General features: G+C 44.7%; 1 protein-coding gene across 3 annotated transcripts in view; it reads left to right on the top strand.

Moving 5' to 3' along the window:
* The window catches only part of b4galnt1a (beta-1,4-N-acetyl-galactosaminyl transferase 1a), a 60,032-nt gene that overhangs the window by 9,913 nt on the left and 28,623 nt on the right, over positions 1–21,496 (top strand). For 2 of the 3 annotated variants that reach the window (XM_060938481.1, XM_060938479.1), the window contains 2 exons: positions 4,916–5,124; positions 14,039–14,206. In XM_060938481.1, the coding sequence (XP_060794464.1) occupies positions 4,922–5,124; positions 14,039–14,206 (371 nt within the window). In that variant the 5' untranslated portion in view covers positions 4,916–4,921. The remainder of the gene's footprint in view (positions 1–4,915; positions 5,125–14,038; positions 14,207–21,496) is intronic. The other variant, XM_060938480.1, reaches the window with a different exon arrangement.

Below are 21,496 nucleotides of genomic sequence, written 5' to 3'. Positions count from 1 at the left end.
ACAATTATCTACCCCAGGCTCAGTGCAGATCAGTGAATAATAACCTTGACTTCATGACGGTTATTATTCACCGATATTCACTTCATCTGTGAATAATTGTTAATTATTTTAGATTTAGGCACACTTTAAAAACAGTGACAAACTCTGCCTTTGTGTCATTCTTCACCAAGAGTCTCTGGGGTGGAGAGGAAAGGCGGGCTGGAGCGGAAAGGCTACATGGGTGGAGGGCACAAATGAGGGAAACACAGACAATTAAGCGGGGGGGGGTTTCCTTTTTTATTTTTCACCCAGTGTTGCTCAAGGCTGCAGTGCTTTAGTGTCTCACAGCGCTGAGCTAATTGCCAAAATATGATCCCACTGCAACCCAAAAAACTTCTGCCATAGTTCCTCATATGCATATATTTCATAATGACCGTTATTTCATAATAATTTTAAGGACTCGTGACTTGACTTGAGCACTGATGATTCGGACTCGTAAGTTGGAGACGAGGACTCTGATTTTTTCTTTATTTTTTTGTAACATGCCATAATAATTTGGCATAAGATATTTATATCTACATTAATTTTTATAGTAATTTTGTGCAAGAGAATGCACATTCACCTGTTCATACGTCATGTTCAGGAACAAACTAATGTTCATGGTGCTAAAATGCCTGGAGAGACGCCCCTAGGATTGTCTGCTTTGCTTATACAGACTTCTCGTGCAGTGGGGAAAAAAATGTGTTCCATATGTAGAAAAACTATCGAGGAGACAACGGGGACGACCTCAAACTTCGATCGTCATTTGGCAAGACTCCACCCAGAGCAGGAAGTGACGCGCTATGTTCATTGCCCTGTTGATGGTGGGACTTGCTTGTTGAGTGATGAACTAGCTAGTGTTCACCCTCTCTCATGTTACAGTGGGTATAAAAAGTGTACACACCCCGTTAAAATGATAGTTTTTTCTGATGTAAAAAAATGAGACCACGATAAATAATTTCAAAATTTTTCCCACCTTTAATGTGACCTATAACCTGTACAATTCAACTGAAAAACACAAATCTGTTCGGGGGAAAACCATAAAATTTAAAAAATGTACAATAAGCTGGTTGCATAAATGTGCACACCCTTAAACTAATACTTTGTTGAAGCACCTTTTGATTTAATTACAGCATTCAGTCTTTTTGGGTTCACACTTGCCATGGATTAAAATGACTCTGATTAACTCCAAATAAAGTTCAGATATTTACTCAGTTGCATCCTCCAGTAAAAGCCAGGGTTCACAGAGAGCTTACAAAGCATCAAAGGGATCGCATTGTTGAAAGGTATCAGTCAGGAGAAGGGGAAAAAAACATTTCCTCAGCATTAGCTATACCATGGAGCGCAGTGAAGACAGTCATCAAGAAGTGGAGAAAATATGGGACAATACTGTAGTGACATTACCGAGAACTGGACGTCCCTCCAAAATTGATGACAGGACGAAAACTGGTCAGGGAGGCTGCCGAGAGGCCTACAGCAACACTGAAGGAGCTGCAGGAATTTCTGGCAAGTACTGGTTGTGTATTACATGTGACCACAATCTCCCGTATTCTCCATATGTCTGGACTATGAGGTAGGGTCAAAGAAAAATGTCCAGGCCCGAATAAATTTTGCAAAAAATACATCGACTCTCCCAAAAGCATGTGGGAAAATGTGTTATGGTCTGATGAAACCAAGGTTGAACTTTTTGGCCACAATTCCAAAAGGTATGTTTGGTGCAAAAACAACACTGCGCATCACCAAAAGAACCCCATACCCACGGTGAAGCATGGTGGTGGCAGCATCACGTTTTGGGGTTGTTTTCCTTCAGCTGGAACAGGGGCTTTAGTCAAGGTGGAGGGAATTATGAACAGTTCTAAATACCAGTCAAATCTGACCCAAAACCTTCATGTGTCTGCTAGAAAGCTGAAGATGGAGAGGAATTTCATCTTTCAGCATGACAATGAGCCCAAAAAAGTTTTGGAATGGCCCAGCCAGAGCCCAGACCGAAATCCAGTTGAAAATCTGTGGGGTGACCTGAAGAGGGCTGTGCACAAGAGATGCCCTCGCAATCTGACAGATTTGGAGCGCTTTTGCAAGGAAGAGTGGGCAAATATTGCCAAGCCTAGATGTGGCAGGCTGATAGACTCCGACCCCAAAAAGACTGAATGCTGTAATTAAATCAAAAGGTGCTTCAACAAAGTATTAAAGCTCATAGGCAAAGGTTTTAAATTTATGCACATTTGAAACTTTATATGTTTAAAAAAACCCTCTGTAATTTTCTTCTGGTCCCAAGAAGTATTGTTAATAAGTAATAATTAGCGCGGATCGCGGCTAATTTCTGCTCTGTGATTTTCGTGACCACTCGGCGCGTGACATTCAAGACAAACAAATCGCTTGTGGTTGAGTCCACGTCTGTTTATTTGCCTTTACCGTTCAGCTTGAGTGCAGATGTGCGTTCAGGAATTTCCAAAGAAAAACCATGCCTTATTGTTGTGTAGTGAACTGTAACAATGGGACCGGTTCAGGAAGAAGTTTTTACCTTTGTCCGAGAAAGGGGAAGAGGTGGAGAGAGTGGATTATGCACACGAAGCGAGAGGGTCGGCAGCCGGGTAAATACGCCACTCTGTGCTCCGATCACTTTTTGAAGAATTGCCATCTGTTGGAGAGTTTAGGTATCAGTGTTGGACAGAGAAGGCTCAAACCTCACGCTGTTCCGACAAAATTCTAACACAAAATCAAGCAGTCAAAGAAGAAACAGACCAGCAATGCTGAAGCAAAAAGGAGAAGATTGGAGGTAAACATTTTTACCTTTGCTTGCAACTGACAAGTCAAGAATCCTGAGGGATCCTGTACAGTACAATCATTGTGGAAATGAGACAAAAGGGATATTTCCTCGCTCAGAGTAGACTATAAGCAGTATAATGCCATGGATGGCAGGCTAATGTGGCCTACTGGCGCACTGTCAAGTAATCGTTACCTATATCCACTAGGGAGGGCGGTTTAATTATTCTTCAAAAGGGCCCTTATTTAGTATTACAACAAAAGTAAGAATTTATAATCAGGATAAATCGTTTGGGCGTGAGTCTTGTTGCGGCCCGGGGTCACCGCGATCAGAGTCGGCCGAGTCGCTGTCCGATTCCAAGGCCACACGGTCAAACCAATGAGCCACGTTCACCGATTGCTCCGCAACGGCCATAGGTTCATACATCTATGGTTTCACCTCTCGATATTCAATTTGGAGAGTTTCTACTTCGCTATCGCTTTCAGACATTTTACACAACCTCTCACGACCAAAGTCCGTACACGTGTGCTCGGTTCACAAGTAAACACAAACTGTCTGTTTGACTTAAATGACGTCATGACGACGGCCCCCTGGCGGTGAAAGTGCGCATAAGTGAGATGTAAACAAACCTTCGGAACTTGCGCAAACCAGTATATTTTAACTGTTTTATTCAATTTTAGGGTGCAAATTATGCCGCTTTTCCACTACCAACGCGGCTGAGTTGGGCTGAGCCGTGCCGTGCTGAGTCGAGCTGAGCGGGGCTGTTGGAGTTGCATTTCGACTACAACCGCGCTGAACCGTGCTGGCTGGAAGTGGGTGGACACATTGGGTGGAGTTAGCGAAAGTGGGTGGACGTCAGGTGATGTTGTTAGGCAGCGCAAACAGTGACATCAGTGATCTTTTAAGCGGTAGTCTCGCAACCTGGAGAGTAAACAATAAACATGGAGGACATGGAGTCGTTAGTGTTGCTGGTCTTGGTGCTGTGGCTTGTTGTCACCGACAACGCCAACAGATACTGGCAAGAGCGTATAGATGAGGCGAGGCGCATAAGGCTTCATAATTCTCGTAATTTGTAATTCTCCTTCTTCCGGGTTTACGGTGTTTACAGATCCCAGCGTGCTCGCGGGGCGTGTGTGGGCATGTGAGGACACTCCTCCTCACCAATCAGTGCACAGGGGAGTGTCTCCTCACGCCCCTAGCCTCACTCAGCTCGGTTTGGCTCGCTTCAGCCCCACTCCAAAACCGTGCGAGTTTTGGGGGCTGAGCAGGGCTGAAGCGAGCTGAGTCGTGCTGTTCTTCGGTAGTCGAAACGCGAGCCGTGTCGGGCTGAAGTGAGCTGAAGTGAGCTGAAAAAGGGTAGTGGAAAAGGGCCATTAGACACCAGGAAGATTGAATTCGCTTTTTGGGTCGTTCTTCTAGAAAATAAAGTTGATATTCTGCATTCCACCTCTGACCGTTGCCTATGACCTTTAAGGGTGTGCACACTTAAGCAACCAGCTTATTTTATGTTTTTCCTCTGAACAGATTTTTTTGTTTTTCAGTTGAATTGTATATGTTATAGGTCACATGTTATAGGGAAAAGTTTTGAAATTATTTATCGTGGTCTCATTTTTTTACATCAGAAAAACCGATCATTTTAACGGGGTGTGTACACTTCTTATATCTACTCTATTTGCCCTGTTGATAGTGGGCGGGGCTTGCTGAGCGATGAACAAGCTTTTTATCTGTAGCCTGTTAACTAAAATGGGACAGTCGAGCAGGAACGCTAGTCCAACACAGCAGCAGAGACGCTTTCACATCAAGGCAGCGACAGCCACTGTCAAATGGTGCGGATGGAGTCTTGTTCTCGGACTCTACTCGAAATTTTCTTTAATGACTTGGACTTGACTCGGACTTGAACACTGGGGACTCGAGGCTGGACTCCGACTCAAGGTTTAGTGACTCGACAACAACACTGGGTGTTCCTATTAAAGTGGACAGTGAATGTATAATATAACAAGCTGTCATGAAGCTGCGTTGGGTGTACTAACAGGAACTCTGGCCCTTTGTACATACAACACGTATGTTTGTTGAATCTATGATCTAAAAATTCTGTACAGCATCCATATGCTACTGCATCTCTGTGATCTGTAGGTCATCATGCGCGTGCAGAAGGTCAAGATTTTGTTGGGTTTTGGAGTGCTAGGATTATTAGTAGTTTTCATTCATCGCTGGACCTCATGTGCTTCAACGATGATGCACAATCAAAGACTAGACACCACCATAGAGAAGCTGCTTGAACAGAATGAAAAACTGAAGAACAGTGACTTAATTCCCTACCACCTCAAAGAAACTACAGTACGGTGAGTAGCTTTCCATTACAGCACTTTATCATCATTTAGCCAAAGAGAAAACAAATATCTTTGAAATATTTATGTAATAATTCGTACAAAAAATGGATGTGGTTTCCATTAATATTGCATGCTCGAGATTAGACCATGCTAATTGCACCACTATCCACCATAAACTAGCCTGGAGTTGATGATGGGTTGGAATCGTGGTCTGCGGAACAGAAAGTACAACCCTAATTCCAAAAATGTTGGGACGCTGTGTAAACTGTCAAGAAAAACAAACAATAATTTGCAAATCATGGAAACCCTATATTTCATTGAAAATAGTACAAAGACAACATATCAAATGTTGAAACCTAATAAATGTTATTGTTTTGTGAAAAATATATGCATTTTGAATTTGTCAGCAATATGTTTAAAAAAAAAAAAGTTGGGACAGGGGCGTGTTTACCACTTTGTTGCATCACCTCTACTTTTAACAACAAACTGCAAACGTTTGGGAACTAAGGAGACCAGTTGTGGTTTTGAAAGAGAAATGTTGTCCTGTTCTTGCCTGATATACAATTTCAGTTGCTCGACAGTTCGGGGTCTCCTTTGTCGTATTTGCACTTCATAATGCACCAGATGTTTTAAATAGGAGACAGGTCTGGACTGCAGGCAGGCCAGTTTAGCACCCGGACTCTCTTACTACAGAGCCATGTAGTTTTAATATGTGCAGAAAGTGGTTTGGGATTGTCTTGCTGAAAGAAGGAAGGCCTTCCCTGAAAAAGATTTTGTCCAGATGGCAGCATATTACTCGGAAACGTGTTTATATCATTCAGCATTCATGACGCCTTCCCAGATGTACAAGCTACCCATGTCATGTGCACTAATGCACCCTCATACCATCACAGATGCTGGCTTTTGAACTGTGCACTGATAACAAGCCGGATGGTCCCTCTCCTCTTTAGTCTGGAGGACGTGGTGTCCATGATTTCAAAAAAGAATTTCTACTTTTGATTCGTCAGACCTCGGGACAGTTTTCCACTTCGCCTCAGTCCATCATAGAAGAGCTCGGGCTCAGAGAAGGTGGCGCTGTTTCTGGATATTGCTTTATATCTGGTTATAACTTGCATTTGCAGATGCAGTAATGAAGTGTTTTCACAGACGATGGTTTTCTGAAGTGTTCCTGAGCCCATACAGTCATTTCCACTACAGACACATGTCTTCTTTTAATGCAGTGTCTCCTGAGAGCCTGAAGATCACAGGCATCCAATGTCAGTTTTCAGCCTTGTCTCTTGCATGCAGAGATTTCTCCAGATTCTCTGAATCTTTTAATGATATGGACCATAGATGATGTGATCCCCAAATTCTTTGCAATTTACATTGAGAATGTGATTCTTAAATTGTTGCACTGTTTGCCCATGCAGTCTTTCACAGAGCAGTGAACCCCTCCCCATCTTTACTTCTGAGAGACTCCGCCTCTCTGGGATGCTCTTTTTATACCCAATCATGTTACTGACCTGTTGCCAATCAACCAAATTACCGTAGTGGGGATTCTTTTATAGCATTACACAACTTTTTCAGTTGTTTGTTGCCCCTGTCCCAACTTTTCTGAAACGTGTTGCTGACATCAAATTCAAAATGAGCACATATTTTTCAAAAAACAATCAAATTTCTCAGTTTCAACATTTGATATGTTGTCTTTGTACTATTTTTTTTTTTCAGTGAAATATAGGGTTTCCATGATTTGCAAATCTTCACGTTTTGTTTATTTATGTTTTAGTGTCCTAACTTATTGGAATTGGATCTTGGGTGGAATTTATCTCTCTAATGTGGTTTTACTGTTAATGGGTTTTTTTTCGAAACACTTTTGCTCAATGTGGTTAATGCATCTCAGAACAGAAAGAACACCATGCTGAAACACCACCTAAATGCTATTTAAATAAGGAGGCCATTTTGTGCTGCTCAGTAATGAATACATCAATAATGTATTAAATGTTAAAGCCAATGGATAATCAGGAGTCAGAAAAAGTTTTATTGGCAAGTAATTGTTGCAACTACAAGGAATTTGGCTTGGAGTTAAGGTGCTAAATAAATACTAAATAAAGACGGTTTATTCTAATAAAAGAGCTACATAAAACAGCCTATTCTAAGATATTAACAAATAATAAAATAAACAAGATAAAACTTTATTGATCCCTTTGGGAGGGTTCCCTCAGGGAAATTAAGAATGGGGGTCACTGGTCTTGTTTGTTGGGGGGCAGAGTGGACCAGGAATCTGAGGAATGGTACTGTCGGGGAGGGGGGGCAGAGTAAGTGGGGGTCACTGGTCTTGTTCATGATGCCAGCAGCGGTAGGAAAGAAACTGTTTCTGTAGCGTGAGGTTTTGGTCTTGATGGACTGCAGCCTTCTGCCGGAGGGGGAGCGTCTCAGAGAGTTTATGTCCGTGGTGGGAGGGATTGGCCACAATCTTTCCTGCTCACCTCAGTGTTCTGGAGGCGAACAGGTCCTCAGGTGAAGGCAGGCTGCAGCCGATCACCTTCTCTGCCGAGCGAATAATACCCTGCGGTCTATTGTCCCTGGCAGAGGCAGCAGCGTACCAGATGGTGATGGAAGAAGTGCACAATCATTGTCTTTGACAGGTTGAACTTCTTTAACTGCTGCAGGAAGTACATTCTGTTGTGCTTTTGAGATAAAAGAAGGCACTTCCACTTTTCTGATAAAGAAACAGATAAGTGACTTGAAAATTGAATGAAATAGTTAAATAATTTTGAAACATGTTTTAAAACATGATAGTACTTGTGGTTGATGCTAACAGGCTTAATGTAATTTTTATTGACTCTTGGTTGCTTTTTTTTTTTTTTTTTTTTAAATATTGTTTTTGGTGATGCAAGTCTGTGTGGCAGCAAGAAGGTCCGGGTTCGAGCCCCGTGGCCGGCGAGGATCTTTCTGTGCGGAGTTTGCATGTTTTCCCCGTGTCCGTGTGGGTTTCCTCCGGGTGCTCCGGTTTCCCCCACAGTCCAAAGACATGCAGGTTAGGTTAACTGGTGACTCTAAATTGAGCGTAGGTGTGAATGTGAGTGTGAATGGTTGTCTGTGTCTATGTGTCAGCCCTGTGATGACCTGGCGACTTGTCCAGGGTGTACCCCGCCTTTCGCCCGTAGTCAGCTGGGATAGGCTCCAGCTTGCCTGCGACCCTGTAGAACAGGATAAAGCGGCTCGAGATAATGAGATGAGATGAGAAGTCTGTGTGGTAATCATCATGTGGTGATCCGTGTAAATGTCTGAATTGTTCTGGCTACTTAGGAAAGCACCAAAAATAGATTTAAATGGTTGAGTTCTGAGCCATCAGAGACAGATTTGCTATTTTTGTGGGTTTTTTTAATCCCCTTTCTTTTTCACTATCGCCTTGCTATGAGCGGATTTAGTCTCCGCCTTGGACACTTTGTCCATTGATCACTGAGCATCTGATATGCTTTGACACTTTTCTGGCCACAAGCTTCAGGATCTTGAAGGGTCTAATCTGAGTGACTTCTGGGCAAGCACACTTTCATGATCGCTCTCTAAGGGGATGAAAACCTTTGTTTGTCTTTACACTGTGTGAATTTTTTTTTAAAATGGTTTTATAATGAAAATATTGAAACAATTCCCAGTGACGCATCTCTTAAAATGATTTAATTTTGCTTGTAGTGATTGTGCTTCTTGCCACACACTACCCACTATGCCATTTTGTTGTTTGTTGTATTTAATGTCCTATATCAGATTTATTGCATTGTCCCATTGTATGGTTCGTTGTTCACTACCACTTTTGTCTCCCTCAAATTTTCCACGACGTGTTGTCGATTTTGTACACTGCTGTCATGTTGCACCAAAGACTTGGAGAGCACCATTTTATTCTATGATATTTTTGTGTAAGTACCAGATTTAGTTCTGGGTGGAATAAGGTGGACGCAAAAAAAAAAAAGAGGGATCAGAATGATGACCTTTGTCCAATCGGTTTTCCATCACTCGTTTGTATGTCATGCGAATCAGTCACCATGTGGGTTAACCTTTTGAGTGGGTGCTCTGATTCCATTTTGTAAGCAAGGCAGGCTACTTCCTGGTGTCTCACTCAGAAATACGAGATGTGGAGGGAGAAGGGCAGGGCAAGGTTGATCACCTCAGGTCTCCCCCACCAGAAGCCAGAGGTGGGGGTAGCAGGGGACTCTATCAAATAGTGTGCTTCTAACTTTGTACAGAACTAATGCTGCTTTTCCACTACAAACGCGGCTGAGTCGGGCTGAGCCGTGCCGTGCTGAGTCGAGCTGAGCGAGGCTGTTGGAGTTGCATTTCGACTACAACCGCGCTGAACCGTGCTGGCTGGAAGTGGGTGGACACATTGGGTGGAGTTAGTGAAAGTGGGTGGACGTTACGTGATGTTGTTAAGCAACGCAAACAGTGACATCAGTGATCTTTTAAGCGGTAGTCTTACGACCCGAATAGTAAACAATAAACATGGAGGACATGGAGTCGTTAGTGTTGCTGGTCTTGGTGCTGTGGCTTGTTGTCACCGACAACGCGAACAGATACTGGCAAGAGCGTATAGATGAGGCGAGGCGCATAAGGCTTCAGAAATTCTCGTAATTCGTAATTCTTCTCCTTCCGGGTTTACGGTGTTTACAGATCCCAGCGTGCTCACGGGGCGTGTGTGGGCATGTGAGGACACTCCTCCTCACCAATCAGTGCACAGGGGAGTGTCTGCTCACGCCCCCAGCCTCACTCAGCTCGGTTTGGCTCGCTTCAGCCCCACTCCAAAACGGTGCGAGATTTAGGGGCTAAGCAGGGCTGCAGCGAGCTGAGTCGTGCTGTTTTTTGGTAGTCGAAACGCGAGCCGTGTCGGGCTGAAGTGAGCTGAAAAAGGGTAGTGGAAAAGGGCCATAATGCAGTTTGTAAAATCTGAGGAGAAATGCGCAACAGGTAAAGGGATGCCATTGTGTCATCTTTTTGAGTAAAATATTATGCATGTCATGAAATGGACTACTATGACGCTTGTTTCTTAGCCTATGTTGCTTGCTATGCTATAATATTCATTTTCTGTCCAACTAGCTTGCATGCTTATATAACACTGGATATAATTTCACACAGTTTCATTCTGATAATGTGTGTAGCCTTCAGCAAAACAATTTACAACAAGACTAGCACATTGCTGGTTTGGGTAACTTTCATTGAGGTGATTGCTGGAGGCTAACTTAAAAGATGTCTAATATTATGCTGATATTTTGTATGTTTTGTCATGAGTGCACCCCTTTTGAAAAGTAACATTTTAAACAATATCTCAATGAACACAATTTCCAAAATGTTGAAAAGACACAGTTTAATATAACATCTGTTTAACTTATAACGTGAAAGTAAGGTTAATAATATAACTTGGATTACACATTTTTCAGTTTTACTCAAATTAGGGTGGTGCAAAAATGAGTACACCCCACAACAAAAACTACTAGTACTTTGTATGACCTCCATGATTTTTAATGACGGCACCAAGTCTTCAGGCATGGAATGAACAAGTTGGCGACATTTTGCAACATCAATCTTTTTCCATTCTTCAACAACGACCTCTTTTAGTGACTGGATGCTGGATGGAGAGTGATGCTCAACTTGTCTCTTCAGAATTCCCCAAAGAAAATTTCTTTACACCACAAAGGTGAAGGCTACAAGATGATCAGCAAAGCTTTACTTATCAGTCAGAATACTTTAGCAAAAGTGGTACAAAAATTTAAGAAAGATGGAACTGCAACCATCTCACAGAGACGTCCAGGTCGTCCACGGAAGTTAACACCTCGACAGGAGCGTCTTCTGATGAGAAGGGTTGAAGAAAATCGGCATGCAAGTTCACTGCAGTTATCTAAAGAAGTAGAAAGCCAAACTGGGGTGACTATTTTCCGTGACACAATACGGTGTACACTGCAGAGGAATGGCATGCATGGATGCCGTCCACGAAAGAAGCCTCTCCTAAAGCCCAGGCACAAAAAAGCCCGCCTAGAGTTTGCCAGGGCCCATGCTGACAAAGATGAAGACTACTGGGACTCTATACTCTGGAGTGATGAGACCAAGATAAACGTTTTTGGAACTGATGGCTTCAAAACTGTATGGCGTCGCAAAGGTGAGGAATACAAAGAAAAATGCCTGGTGCCTACAGTGAAACATGGTGGTGGCAGTGTCCTTATGTGGGGCTGCATGAGTGCTGCTGGTGTCGGGGAGCTGCGTTTCATTGATGGCATCATGAATTCACAGACGTATTGCTCTATACTGAAAGAGAAGATGCTACCATCACTCCGTGCCCTTGGTCGTCATGCACTTTTCCAACATGACTAAACACACATCTAAGGCCACTGTTGGATTTCTGAAGAACAGGGTGAAAGTGATTCAGTGGCCAAGTATGTCTCCTGATCTGAACCCAATCGAACACCTATGGGGAATTCTGAAGAGACAAGTTGAGCATCACTCTCCATCCAGCATCCAGTCACTAAAAGAGGTCGTTGTTGAAGAATGGAAAAAGATTGATGTTGCAAAATGTCGCCAACTTGTTCATTCCATGCCTAGAAGACTTGGTGCTGTCATTAAAAATCATGGAGGCCATACAAAGTACTAGTAGTTTTTGTTGTGGGGTGTACTCATTTTTGCACCACCCTAATTTGAGTAAAACTGAAAAAATGTGTAATCTAAGTTGTATTATTAACCTTATTTTCACGTTATAAGTTAAAGGAACAGTCCACCGTACTTCCATAATGAAATATGTTCTTCTCTGAATTGAGACGAGCTGATCCGTACCCCTCCGAGCTTTGTGCGACCTCCCAGTCAGTCAGACGCGCTGTTACTCCTGTTAGCAATGTAGCTAGGCTCAGCATGGCCAATGGTATTTTTTGGGGCTGTAGTTAGATGCGACCAAACTCTTCCACGTTTTTCCTGTTTACATAGGTTCATGTGACCAGTGACATGAAACAAAGTTCAGTTACACAAATTGAAACGTGGCAATTTTCTATGCTATGGAAAGTCCACACTATAATGACAGGCGTACTAACACCTTCTGTGTGCTTCGACAGCGCATTGATACCTTCACTCCTGTTTTCCCCCTCTTCCCCCTCTCCCCTGCCCCCCTGACTTCTGTCAATACACAGCCAATGTGACTGGAAACATCAGTGCTGTGGTCAGTAATAGTTGGTTGTATTGACGGAAGTCGGGGGGGCGGGGGAGAGAAAAAAAAAACAGGAGTGAAGGTATCAGTGCGCGCAGAAGGTGTTAGTACGCCTGTCATTATAGTGCGGACTTTCCATAGCATAGAAAATCGCCACGTTACAATTTGTGTAACTGAACTTTGTTTCATGTCACTGGTCCTATAAACCTATGTAAACAGGAAAAACGTGGAAGAGTTTGGTCACATCTAACTACAGCCCCAAAAAATACCATTGGCCATGCTGAGCCTAGCTACATTGCTAACAGGAGTAACAGCGCGTCTGACTGACTGGGAGGTCGCACAAAGCTCGGAGAGGTACGGATCAGCTCGTCTCAATTCAGAGAAGAACATATTTCATTATGGAAGTACGGTGGACTGTTCCTTTAAACAGATGTTATATTAAACTTTGTCTTTTCAACATTTTGGAAATTGTCCGTGTTCATTGAAATATTGTTTAAAATGTTACTTTTCAAAGACTCATTTACGCTGAGGGGTGTGTGTGTGTGTGTGTGTGTGTGTGTTTTTTTTTAAATATAGTTTTAGATGTTGTAATTGATGTTCCAATATTAATGGAAGTCCGTGTCTGAATAAAATCTGTTAGTGCAGAATGGTGCTTTTGCTTGAGTTAGCATGGATATGCACAACTTTTTTTTTTTTTTTTGGTTTGGTTGGGGGCAGTTGGTGGTACTGAAAGGGGGGGTTCACTCAGGGTGCCATACAAGCTAGACCTGCCACTGTGTATATGGCTACAATGGCTGACGACAAAAATGAGAGCGAGCACATTTTTATTGTCATTGTTGCCATTTTGGTTGTTTTAATTAATCTCTTGATAACTGTGAAGCCATTTTGTTTGTAGTGATTTATTGCAAGTGAAGTCATGGCCTTCTTAAACCAGACACAGTCATTAATGCTTTCATGGCAATGCAGAGGAATTAAATGTTATGTGCCAAATCGATAACCCACCAGGTTTTATTGGGTAAAAAGCTGTAGATACCTAATGTTCGTGGACATGCTCATGAAAACATAACTGATGGTGTTTAGTGGTAACTTGCTATTCGACTCTTTATTGCACCTTGTCAAAATAAGTTCCTGACTTCGTGTGAGAATTTTTTTACTTTAAACCCTTCAGGCTTGAATTCTCAATAATTTCCTTATGATGCTTCAGAAAAGTTGTGACAAGCTTGCTCTCTTTTTATGCAAAATAGCACAGATCTTTATTTCTTAAATGTCACTAGTGAGAACCGGCTTTTGAAAAGTTTTGTTTGTTTGTTTTATTTATTTTCTGTATTACATTTCTCATGGGTGGATGTGTATACATTTTGAACTAGCTGTTCTTTCACACATTTAGGTATTATAAACAGCACCTCGGGTTTTCACTTTTGTCGTGTAACTCAAAGTAAGGAGCATAAGCTGTTGGTCTGTGCTGATTTATTAATACCTTCTGTCGTCTTGTTTTGCATGACTGCTGCAACAGGTTTGTTGGTTAAATCTATACTTTTATCTCAGTCTGGTTTCAGATGCAGCCCTGCAGACTTGCACGATGATGCTGTATAGAGATCCATGTGATTCATGTAAAAATGCACATGATTTAAGATGAAAACGAACTATCATTTATTTCGAAAGCTGTTTTGTTAACTCTAATATATACTTGCTTTCTTTTTTGCAGTATCTGTTATGTTGCCTCTTTCTCCTCCCACAACTTTATAAAAATGTGTCTTTTATTTTACACAGCAGAAATGGATGCGTTTGTGAAGGAGACGCATGGCATCTTAATGTCCCCTTTGGTGACTTTTTGTTTACTCGGGTTGGAGCTGAGGCTTTGCATTCTGCGTTCAGAGCCTCTGAGATAGAGGAAATAAAGAAGCGCAGAAAGCACGAGTACGACAACTTCCTTGCAAGGTGAGGTAATAGTAACCAACAGCACCTTTTTTAAAAAAAAAAAACATTTCCTTCCTGCTATATCAAGTGACTTGTGTGTGAAAACCCTTGTATGGTGACTTTCTATTATATAAAACTACATTTTCCTACACTGAAATGTTTCTCCTTTACAGTGACTTCCACAATTATTGGCACCCCTTGTAAAGATTAGTGAAATGAATCCACTAATTCACCTTTTGGGTGAAGTAGCTTTATCTCCACACTGGAAAAAAAAATGGAGAAATCCAACCTTTTAATTGGAAAAAATCTATTCAGAGAGAAACAAAAATCCCTCAAGAAAATTATTTTCAACAAACGCATGTGGAGTCCCTGGAAGTTATAGTGAAAAGTGTAACTGAAGGATGTTTCCCATTTAAATTGTACCTTTTTGAGTTGACTTGTGTGTGTGTGTGTGTGTAGGAACTTTCAAACTGGACAGCTATACTTTTTCATTTGGCTTATTATAGTCAGTCAATTTATTTTTTAACTTTAAAAGTAGACTGAGCTTTCAGATTTTTCAAGTTTAGGTCACAAAAAGAATTTTCCCTGACACCTGATTTATTTTTGTTTAGTGGACAGAAAGCTACCGAATTCAAATCACAGACTTCCTATTTTATTTATTTATTTATTTATTTATTTTAAAATAGAACAATTAATGAATTTAGGGCCATGTGGCCCTAAATTCCCTGCTATTTTTTCCTGCTTCACCATGACCCAATATGAGATACTACATCATGCATCACATGGTGGGCTTTCCCCTTTTGCGCAAGGCATTGTGGGATACAAATTTGAAACAGGAGAGAAAAATGGAGGACATGAGTGTGTGAATGAAACATGAAAGACCGACTACAATAACGGAAAGCGAGAAGAAAAGACGTTATGTTATCTACGAAGGAAAGGAAATGTAGGACCAAACTAAGGTTCTAAACTGAGTTGATTTACTCGTCTCGTCTTCCGCTTATCCGGGACCGGGTCGCGGAGGCAGCAGTCTAAGCATGGAAGCCCAAACTTCCCTTTCCCCAGACACCTCGGCCAGCTCCTCGGGAAGAACACCGAGGCGTTCCCAGGCCAGCCGAGAGACATATAGTCCCTCCAGCGTGTCCTGGGTCTTCCCCGGGGCCTCCTCCTGGGGGGACATGCCTGGAACACCTCCCCAGGGAGGCGTCCAGGAGGCATCCGAAAAAGATGCCCGAGCCACCTCAGCTGGTTCCTCTCGATGTGGAGGAGCAGCGGCTCTACTCTGAGCTCCTCCCGAGTGACTGTGCTTCTCACCCTATCTCTAAGGGAGCGCCCAGCCACCCTGCGAAGGAAACTCGTTTCAGCCGCTTGTATCCGCGATCTTGTTCTTTCTGTCATTACCCAAAGCTCATGACCATAGGTGAGAGTCGGAATGTAGATCGACCGGTAAATTGAGAGCTTCGCCTTTTGGCTCAGCTCCTTCTTCACCACGACGGACCGGTAAAGCGACCGCATCACTGTGGAGGCTGCACCGATCCGCCTGTCGATCTCCCGCTCCATCCTTCCCTCACTCGTGAACAAGATCCCGAGATACTTGAACTCCTCCACTTGAGGCAGGACTTCTCCACCAACCTGGAGAGGGCAAGCCACCCTTTTCTGGTCGAGAACCATGGCCTCGGACTTGGAGGTGCTGATTCTCATCCCAGCCGCTTCACACTCGACTGCAAACCGCCCCAGTGCATGCTGAAGGTCCTGGTTTGAAGAAGCCAACAGGACAACATCATCCGCAAAAAGCAGAGATGAAATCCTGTGGTTCCCAAACAGGATTCCTTCTGGCCCCTGGCTGCGCCTAGAAATTCTGTCCATAAAAATTGTGAACAGAACCGGTGACAAAGGGCAGCCCTGCTGGAGTCCAACATGCACTGGGAACAGGTCTGACTTACTGCCGGCAATGCGAACCAGACTCCTGCTCCGTTCGTACAGGGACTGGACAGCCCTTAGCAAAGAGCCCCGAACCCCATACTCCCGAAGCACCCCCCACAGAATACCACGGGGGACACGGTCGAATGCCTTCTCCAGATCCACAAAGCACATGTGGACTGGTTGGGCAAACTCCCATGAACCCTCGAGCACCCTATGAAGGGTATAGAGCTGGTCCAGTGTTCCGCGACCAGGACGAAAACCGCATTGTTCCTCCTGGATCCGAGGTTCGACTATTGGTCGAATTCTCCTCTCCAGTACCCTGGAGTAAACTTTCCCTGGGAGGCTGAGAAGTGTGATTCCCCTATAATTGGAGCACACTCTCCGGTCCCCTTTCTTAAAAAGAGGGACCACCACCCCAGTCTGCCACTCCAGAGGCACGGTCCCCGACCGCCACGCGATGTTGCAGAGGCGTGTCAACCAAGACAGCCCCACAACATCCAGAGACTTGAGATACTCAGGGCGGATCTCATCCACCCCCGGTGCCTTGCCACCGAGGAGCTTGCAAAGCACCTCAGTGACTTCGGCTTGGGTAATGGACGAGTCCACCTCTGAGTCATCAGCCTCAGTCTCCTCAGTGGAAGACATGACGGTGGGATTGAGGAGATCCTCAAAGTATTCCTTCCACCGCCCGACAATGTCCCCAGTCGAGGTCAACAGCTCCCCACCCGCACTGTAAACAGTGTTGGCAGAGTACTGCTTCCCCCTCCTGAGGCGCCAGACGGTTTGCCAGAATTTCTTCGAGGCCGACAGATAGTCCTTCTCCATGGCCTCCCCGAACTCCTCCCAGTTCCAAGTTTTTGCTTCCGCAACTGCCCGAGCTGCAGCACGCCTGGCCTGCCGATACCCGTCGGCTGCCTCAGGAGTCCCGGAGGTCAACATGGCCCGATAGGACTCCTTCAGTTTGACGGCATCCCTTACTTCCGGTGTCCACCACCAGGTTCGGGGATTGCCGCCACGACAGGCACCGGAGACCTTGCGGCCACAGCTCCGAACAGCTGCGTCCACAATGGAGGTAGAGAACATGGTCCACTCAGACTCAATGTCCCCCGCCTCCCTCGGAAGCTGGGAAAAGCTCTCCCGGAGGTGGGAGTTAAAGACCTCCCCAACAGAGTGCTCGGCCAGATGTTCCCAGCAGACCCTCACCATACGTTTGGGCCTGCCAGGTCTGTCCAGCTTCCTCCTCCGCCAGCGGATCCAACTCACCACCAGGTGGTGATCAGTTGACAGCTCAGCCCCTCTCTTCACCCGAGTGTCCAAGACATAGGGCCGGAGATCAGATGAAACGACTACAAAGTCGATCATCGACCTCTGACCTAAGGTGTCCTGGTGCCACGTGCACTTATGGACACCCCTATGCTCGAACATGGTGTTCGTTATGGACAAACCGTGACTAGCACAGAAGTCCAATAACAAAACACCACTCGGGTTCAGATCGGGGAAGCCGTTCCTCCCAACCACGCCCCTCCAGGTGTCACTGTCGTCACCCACGTGAGCATTGAAGTCCCCCAGTAGCACAATGGAGTCCCCAGTCTGAGCACCCCTCAGTACCTCTCCCAGGGACTCCAAAAAGGCCGGATACTCTATACTGCTATTTGGCCCATAGGCACAAACAACAGCAAGAGCCCTCTCCCCAATCCGAAGGCGCAGAGAGGCGACCCTCTCGTTCACTGGGGTAAACTCCAACACATGGCGGCTGAGCTGGGGAGCTATAAGCAAGCCCACACCAGCCCGCTGCCGCTCACCACGGGCGACTCCAGAGAAGTGGAAAGTCCAGCCCCTCTCGAGGAGCTGGGTTCCAGAGCCCAAGCTGTGCATGGAGGTGAGCCCGACTATCTCTCGCCGGTACCTCTCAACCTCCCGCACAAGCTCAGGCTCCTTCCCCCCCCAGAGAAGTGACATTCCATGTCCCAACAGCCAGTCGCTGTGTCTGGGGATCAGGTCGTCGAGGCCCCTGCCTTCGACTGCCACCCAATCCACACTGCACCAAACCCCTACTGCTACCTCTGTGGGTGGTGAACCCACAGGAGGTCGGGCCCACGTCACCTCTTCGGGCTGAGCCCGGCCGGGCCCCATGGGCAAAGGCCCGGCCACCAAGCGCTCGCATACGAGCCCCAACCCCGGGCCTGGCTCCAGGGTGGGGCCCCGGCTGCGTCCTACCGGGTGACATCACGGTCCTGGATTTTTTTTTTCTCCATAGGGGGGTTTTGGTGAACTGCTCTTGGTCTGGCCTGTCACCTAGGACCTGTCTGCCTTGGGAAACCCTAACTGGGGCATAATGCCCCTGACAACATAGCTCCTAGGATCATTCAAGCACACAAACCCCTCCACCACAATAAGGTGGCAGTTCTAGGAGGGGTGAGTTGATTTAACACTATAAAATTTGCTGTGTACACTTCAACCTTACAATGCCCGGTTGAACGGCTCTATCTTATCCTACATGAACAAAATAGTGGTCACACGTTCCCTAAATGTTACTCTTGAGTTGAGGAGTGAAAAGAAAAGGAGCTCATTAACAGACACTGATTTCCAGCCAGGTGCATGGCTCAACTAACAGAAAACACACGCGCGAGCTGATGACGATGATGCCTCTCTAGGTAACACAGGATGTCTTAAAGCCACATTTTCGCAATTTCGACTGCTACAACATCTGACCACGACGAAGAATTTGGCACAAAATGCCTGCGTCCACTCACCACCCAACCGGTCGCAGCATGCGTCTTTCTGACATCTGACCTGGGCATTACCGTACCAACACAAGCTCATTAGACTTGGAGGCTGACCGCCGGATTCAAGCTGCCACCAAAGCCTTTGGCGCATTACAAAAGCAACTATGGTCTCGTCATGACATCAAGAGAACCACCAAGTTGAAGGTATACAATGCCGCAGTCTTACCATCTCTGCTATATGACGCTCTACCATAAACACTTCAAGAAACTGACCAGGCTACAACTCCAGAATACCCGTGTCAAATCCTCAAAATAAAATGGCAGGACAATGTAGAAGTCCTCAGGTGAGCCAGTACAGTAAGCGTGGAAACCCTGATCACAGCTGCCCAGCTTTGTTGGGCTGGACACATCTGGCGCGTTCCTGACACGCGACTACCCAAAGCCGTTTTCTACGGAGAACTGAGCCGAGGAAAGATGAGACAAGGAGGACAGAAACTGAGGGACAAAGATGTTTGGAAGAGCAACATGGTGACATGTAGTTAAAAGCTCAGTATCAGCAATTGAAGGCAAGCGTTAAAAGGAGTATACGAGAGTTCACGAAACCAAACATTCCACAACTGCTCAACCAAGCCATTCGTGCCACTGCTGCAGACAACTCTGTTGCTCTAGTATGGGCCTCGCGGTCCATCTACATTTCTGCGCATCCTAATCAAGCAGTCATCATGGCTAGCGATGGACAGCCAACGACTACCTTCTGTACCTACATGATGTCCGTTACTGAGCAAGTACCTGTGGTGTTGCCTGCATAGGATACATGAGCATGCTTCATTTATAGACTTGTAGATTTTGGGTGTAGGAAATGGATCTTTCCATCGTACAGTACATTATTTGTTTACAGACTAAAAGGCTTTGTTTTGTCCAGTTCCTCTGGTAGTGATTGGCTGCTCAAAATTGCACATGGGTATAAATCACGATCCAAAGTTTTGTGCATCTCTGCAGTGTTGTAATTGAGTCACTAAACCTTGAGTCCAAGTCCATTCTCGAGTCCCCAGTGTTCAAGTCCAAGTCATTAAAGAAAGTTTCGAGTCAAGTCCGGGAACAAGATTCCAACCGCACCATTTGACGGTGGCTGTTTCAGCACCATTAACATTAGTTTGTTCCTGAACATGACGTATGAACAGGTGAATGTGCTTCTCTTTGTCAGGGAGCGTGAAGTATTCTGTCAGAGATGGTTGAGAGATGGATGTAAGTGCAGAAGGTGTGTTTTATTAATACAAGTGAAAACGGTAAACAATCCAGAACGGCAGGCAAAATCATAAAACGGTGAAACGGGCAATAGGTCGAGCGAGACGCAAACAGGCTATCGTAGACTCAGCAGAATCAAAGATGAGAAACAGGAAATCGGGGATCAGGAAACCAAACAAGGAAATAAGGCTCGGTAATGTATCGGCAATGCAACTCAATACTTAGCAAAGTTAGTGTTTTTTTCATAATTTTTTATATAGGTGCGCTGATTACTCTCACTGGAAGTCCCAGACAGGGGCCATTTGGCCTTTTTACCTAGAAAACCCACAAGAGGGCCAATTGGCCCCAAGTCCTCCCTGTAGACATTCATTTTGTTATGGAAATGTGGCTGTTAGTTACCTTACAGCTTAGAAATGAAATCTTACAATGCCTGTTGAATGTTGAATCTCTGCATCTTCGTTCCTTGGAGAGGAGCTTCTTTCACCACAAAATTCTTGAGGGAACTGAAGCGATAGTCCATGTGCACTGAGGTATTTATCCATCAAACAATTGTCTTGTTGCAGTCACATGAGTCGTTATGGTCACATGGGACATTCACATGTTCACATTTTAGAATAGAATGTGTTTTTATTCCTCATTCTCACATTCACACAGAAGTAGCCAACATGACTTCACCACTGAAGTGTGAAGTGTGTGAAATGTGACCTCCTCAACCCACAAACTGCCACTAACAGCCTCATTACCATAACAAAATGAGTGATTAGTGTATTGGGGAAAAGCGGTCGGGCCAAATGGCCCCTATGTGGGTCTTCTAGGTAGACAGAAAAATGCTGGGACTTCTGGTGTTAATCCTGTGCAGGTGCGAGTCGTTTACGGTGCACGCATGAGAGTCCGCTTGGCGTGCGCGCGCTGTCCGGAGCGCACCTGAGAGTCTATGTGATGCACGTGCCAAGGCATGCAGGTGTGACCACTCTTACACGAAATTAGTACAAAAGTTAATGTAGATATAAATATCTTGTGCCATATTATTATCAGGGATTAGAGTTTTCTGCTTTTCGGCGGATTTCCGCTTTTTCTGAGCAAAAATCGATATTATGCCAAATCCGTTGAGATTTTTTTTTTTTCATTGAGGGGGGTTGGGGTATGTTCCTTCGTGATACTCAAGCGTACGACGATGTTACATGTTTACAGTTTCGCCATCTTTAGTCTCACTAAGTCTCCCGGTAGAATACGTGTTTTCTACAATGTAATTGGCCAAAACATCACTGGCGAGAGCATGATAGCCAATCATAACAGTTCTTACAAGAGTGTGGGAGAGAACAAAAGCCAATCATAACAGTTCTTACAAAAGTACCCGCATCGTTCTATTTTATCGAAACTTGCACATGTTCTTCGTCGCTGCGCTTCAAAAATACGTTTC

Source organism: Neoarius graeffei, chromosome 13 (assembly GCF_027579695.1).
Source record: "Neoarius graeffei isolate fNeoGra1 chromosome 13, fNeoGra1.pri, whole genome shotgun sequence".
NCBI lineage: Eukaryota > Metazoa > Chordata > Actinopteri > Siluriformes > Ariidae > Neoarius > Neoarius graeffei.
This window is presented reverse-complemented; position numbering and strand designations above follow the sequence as displayed.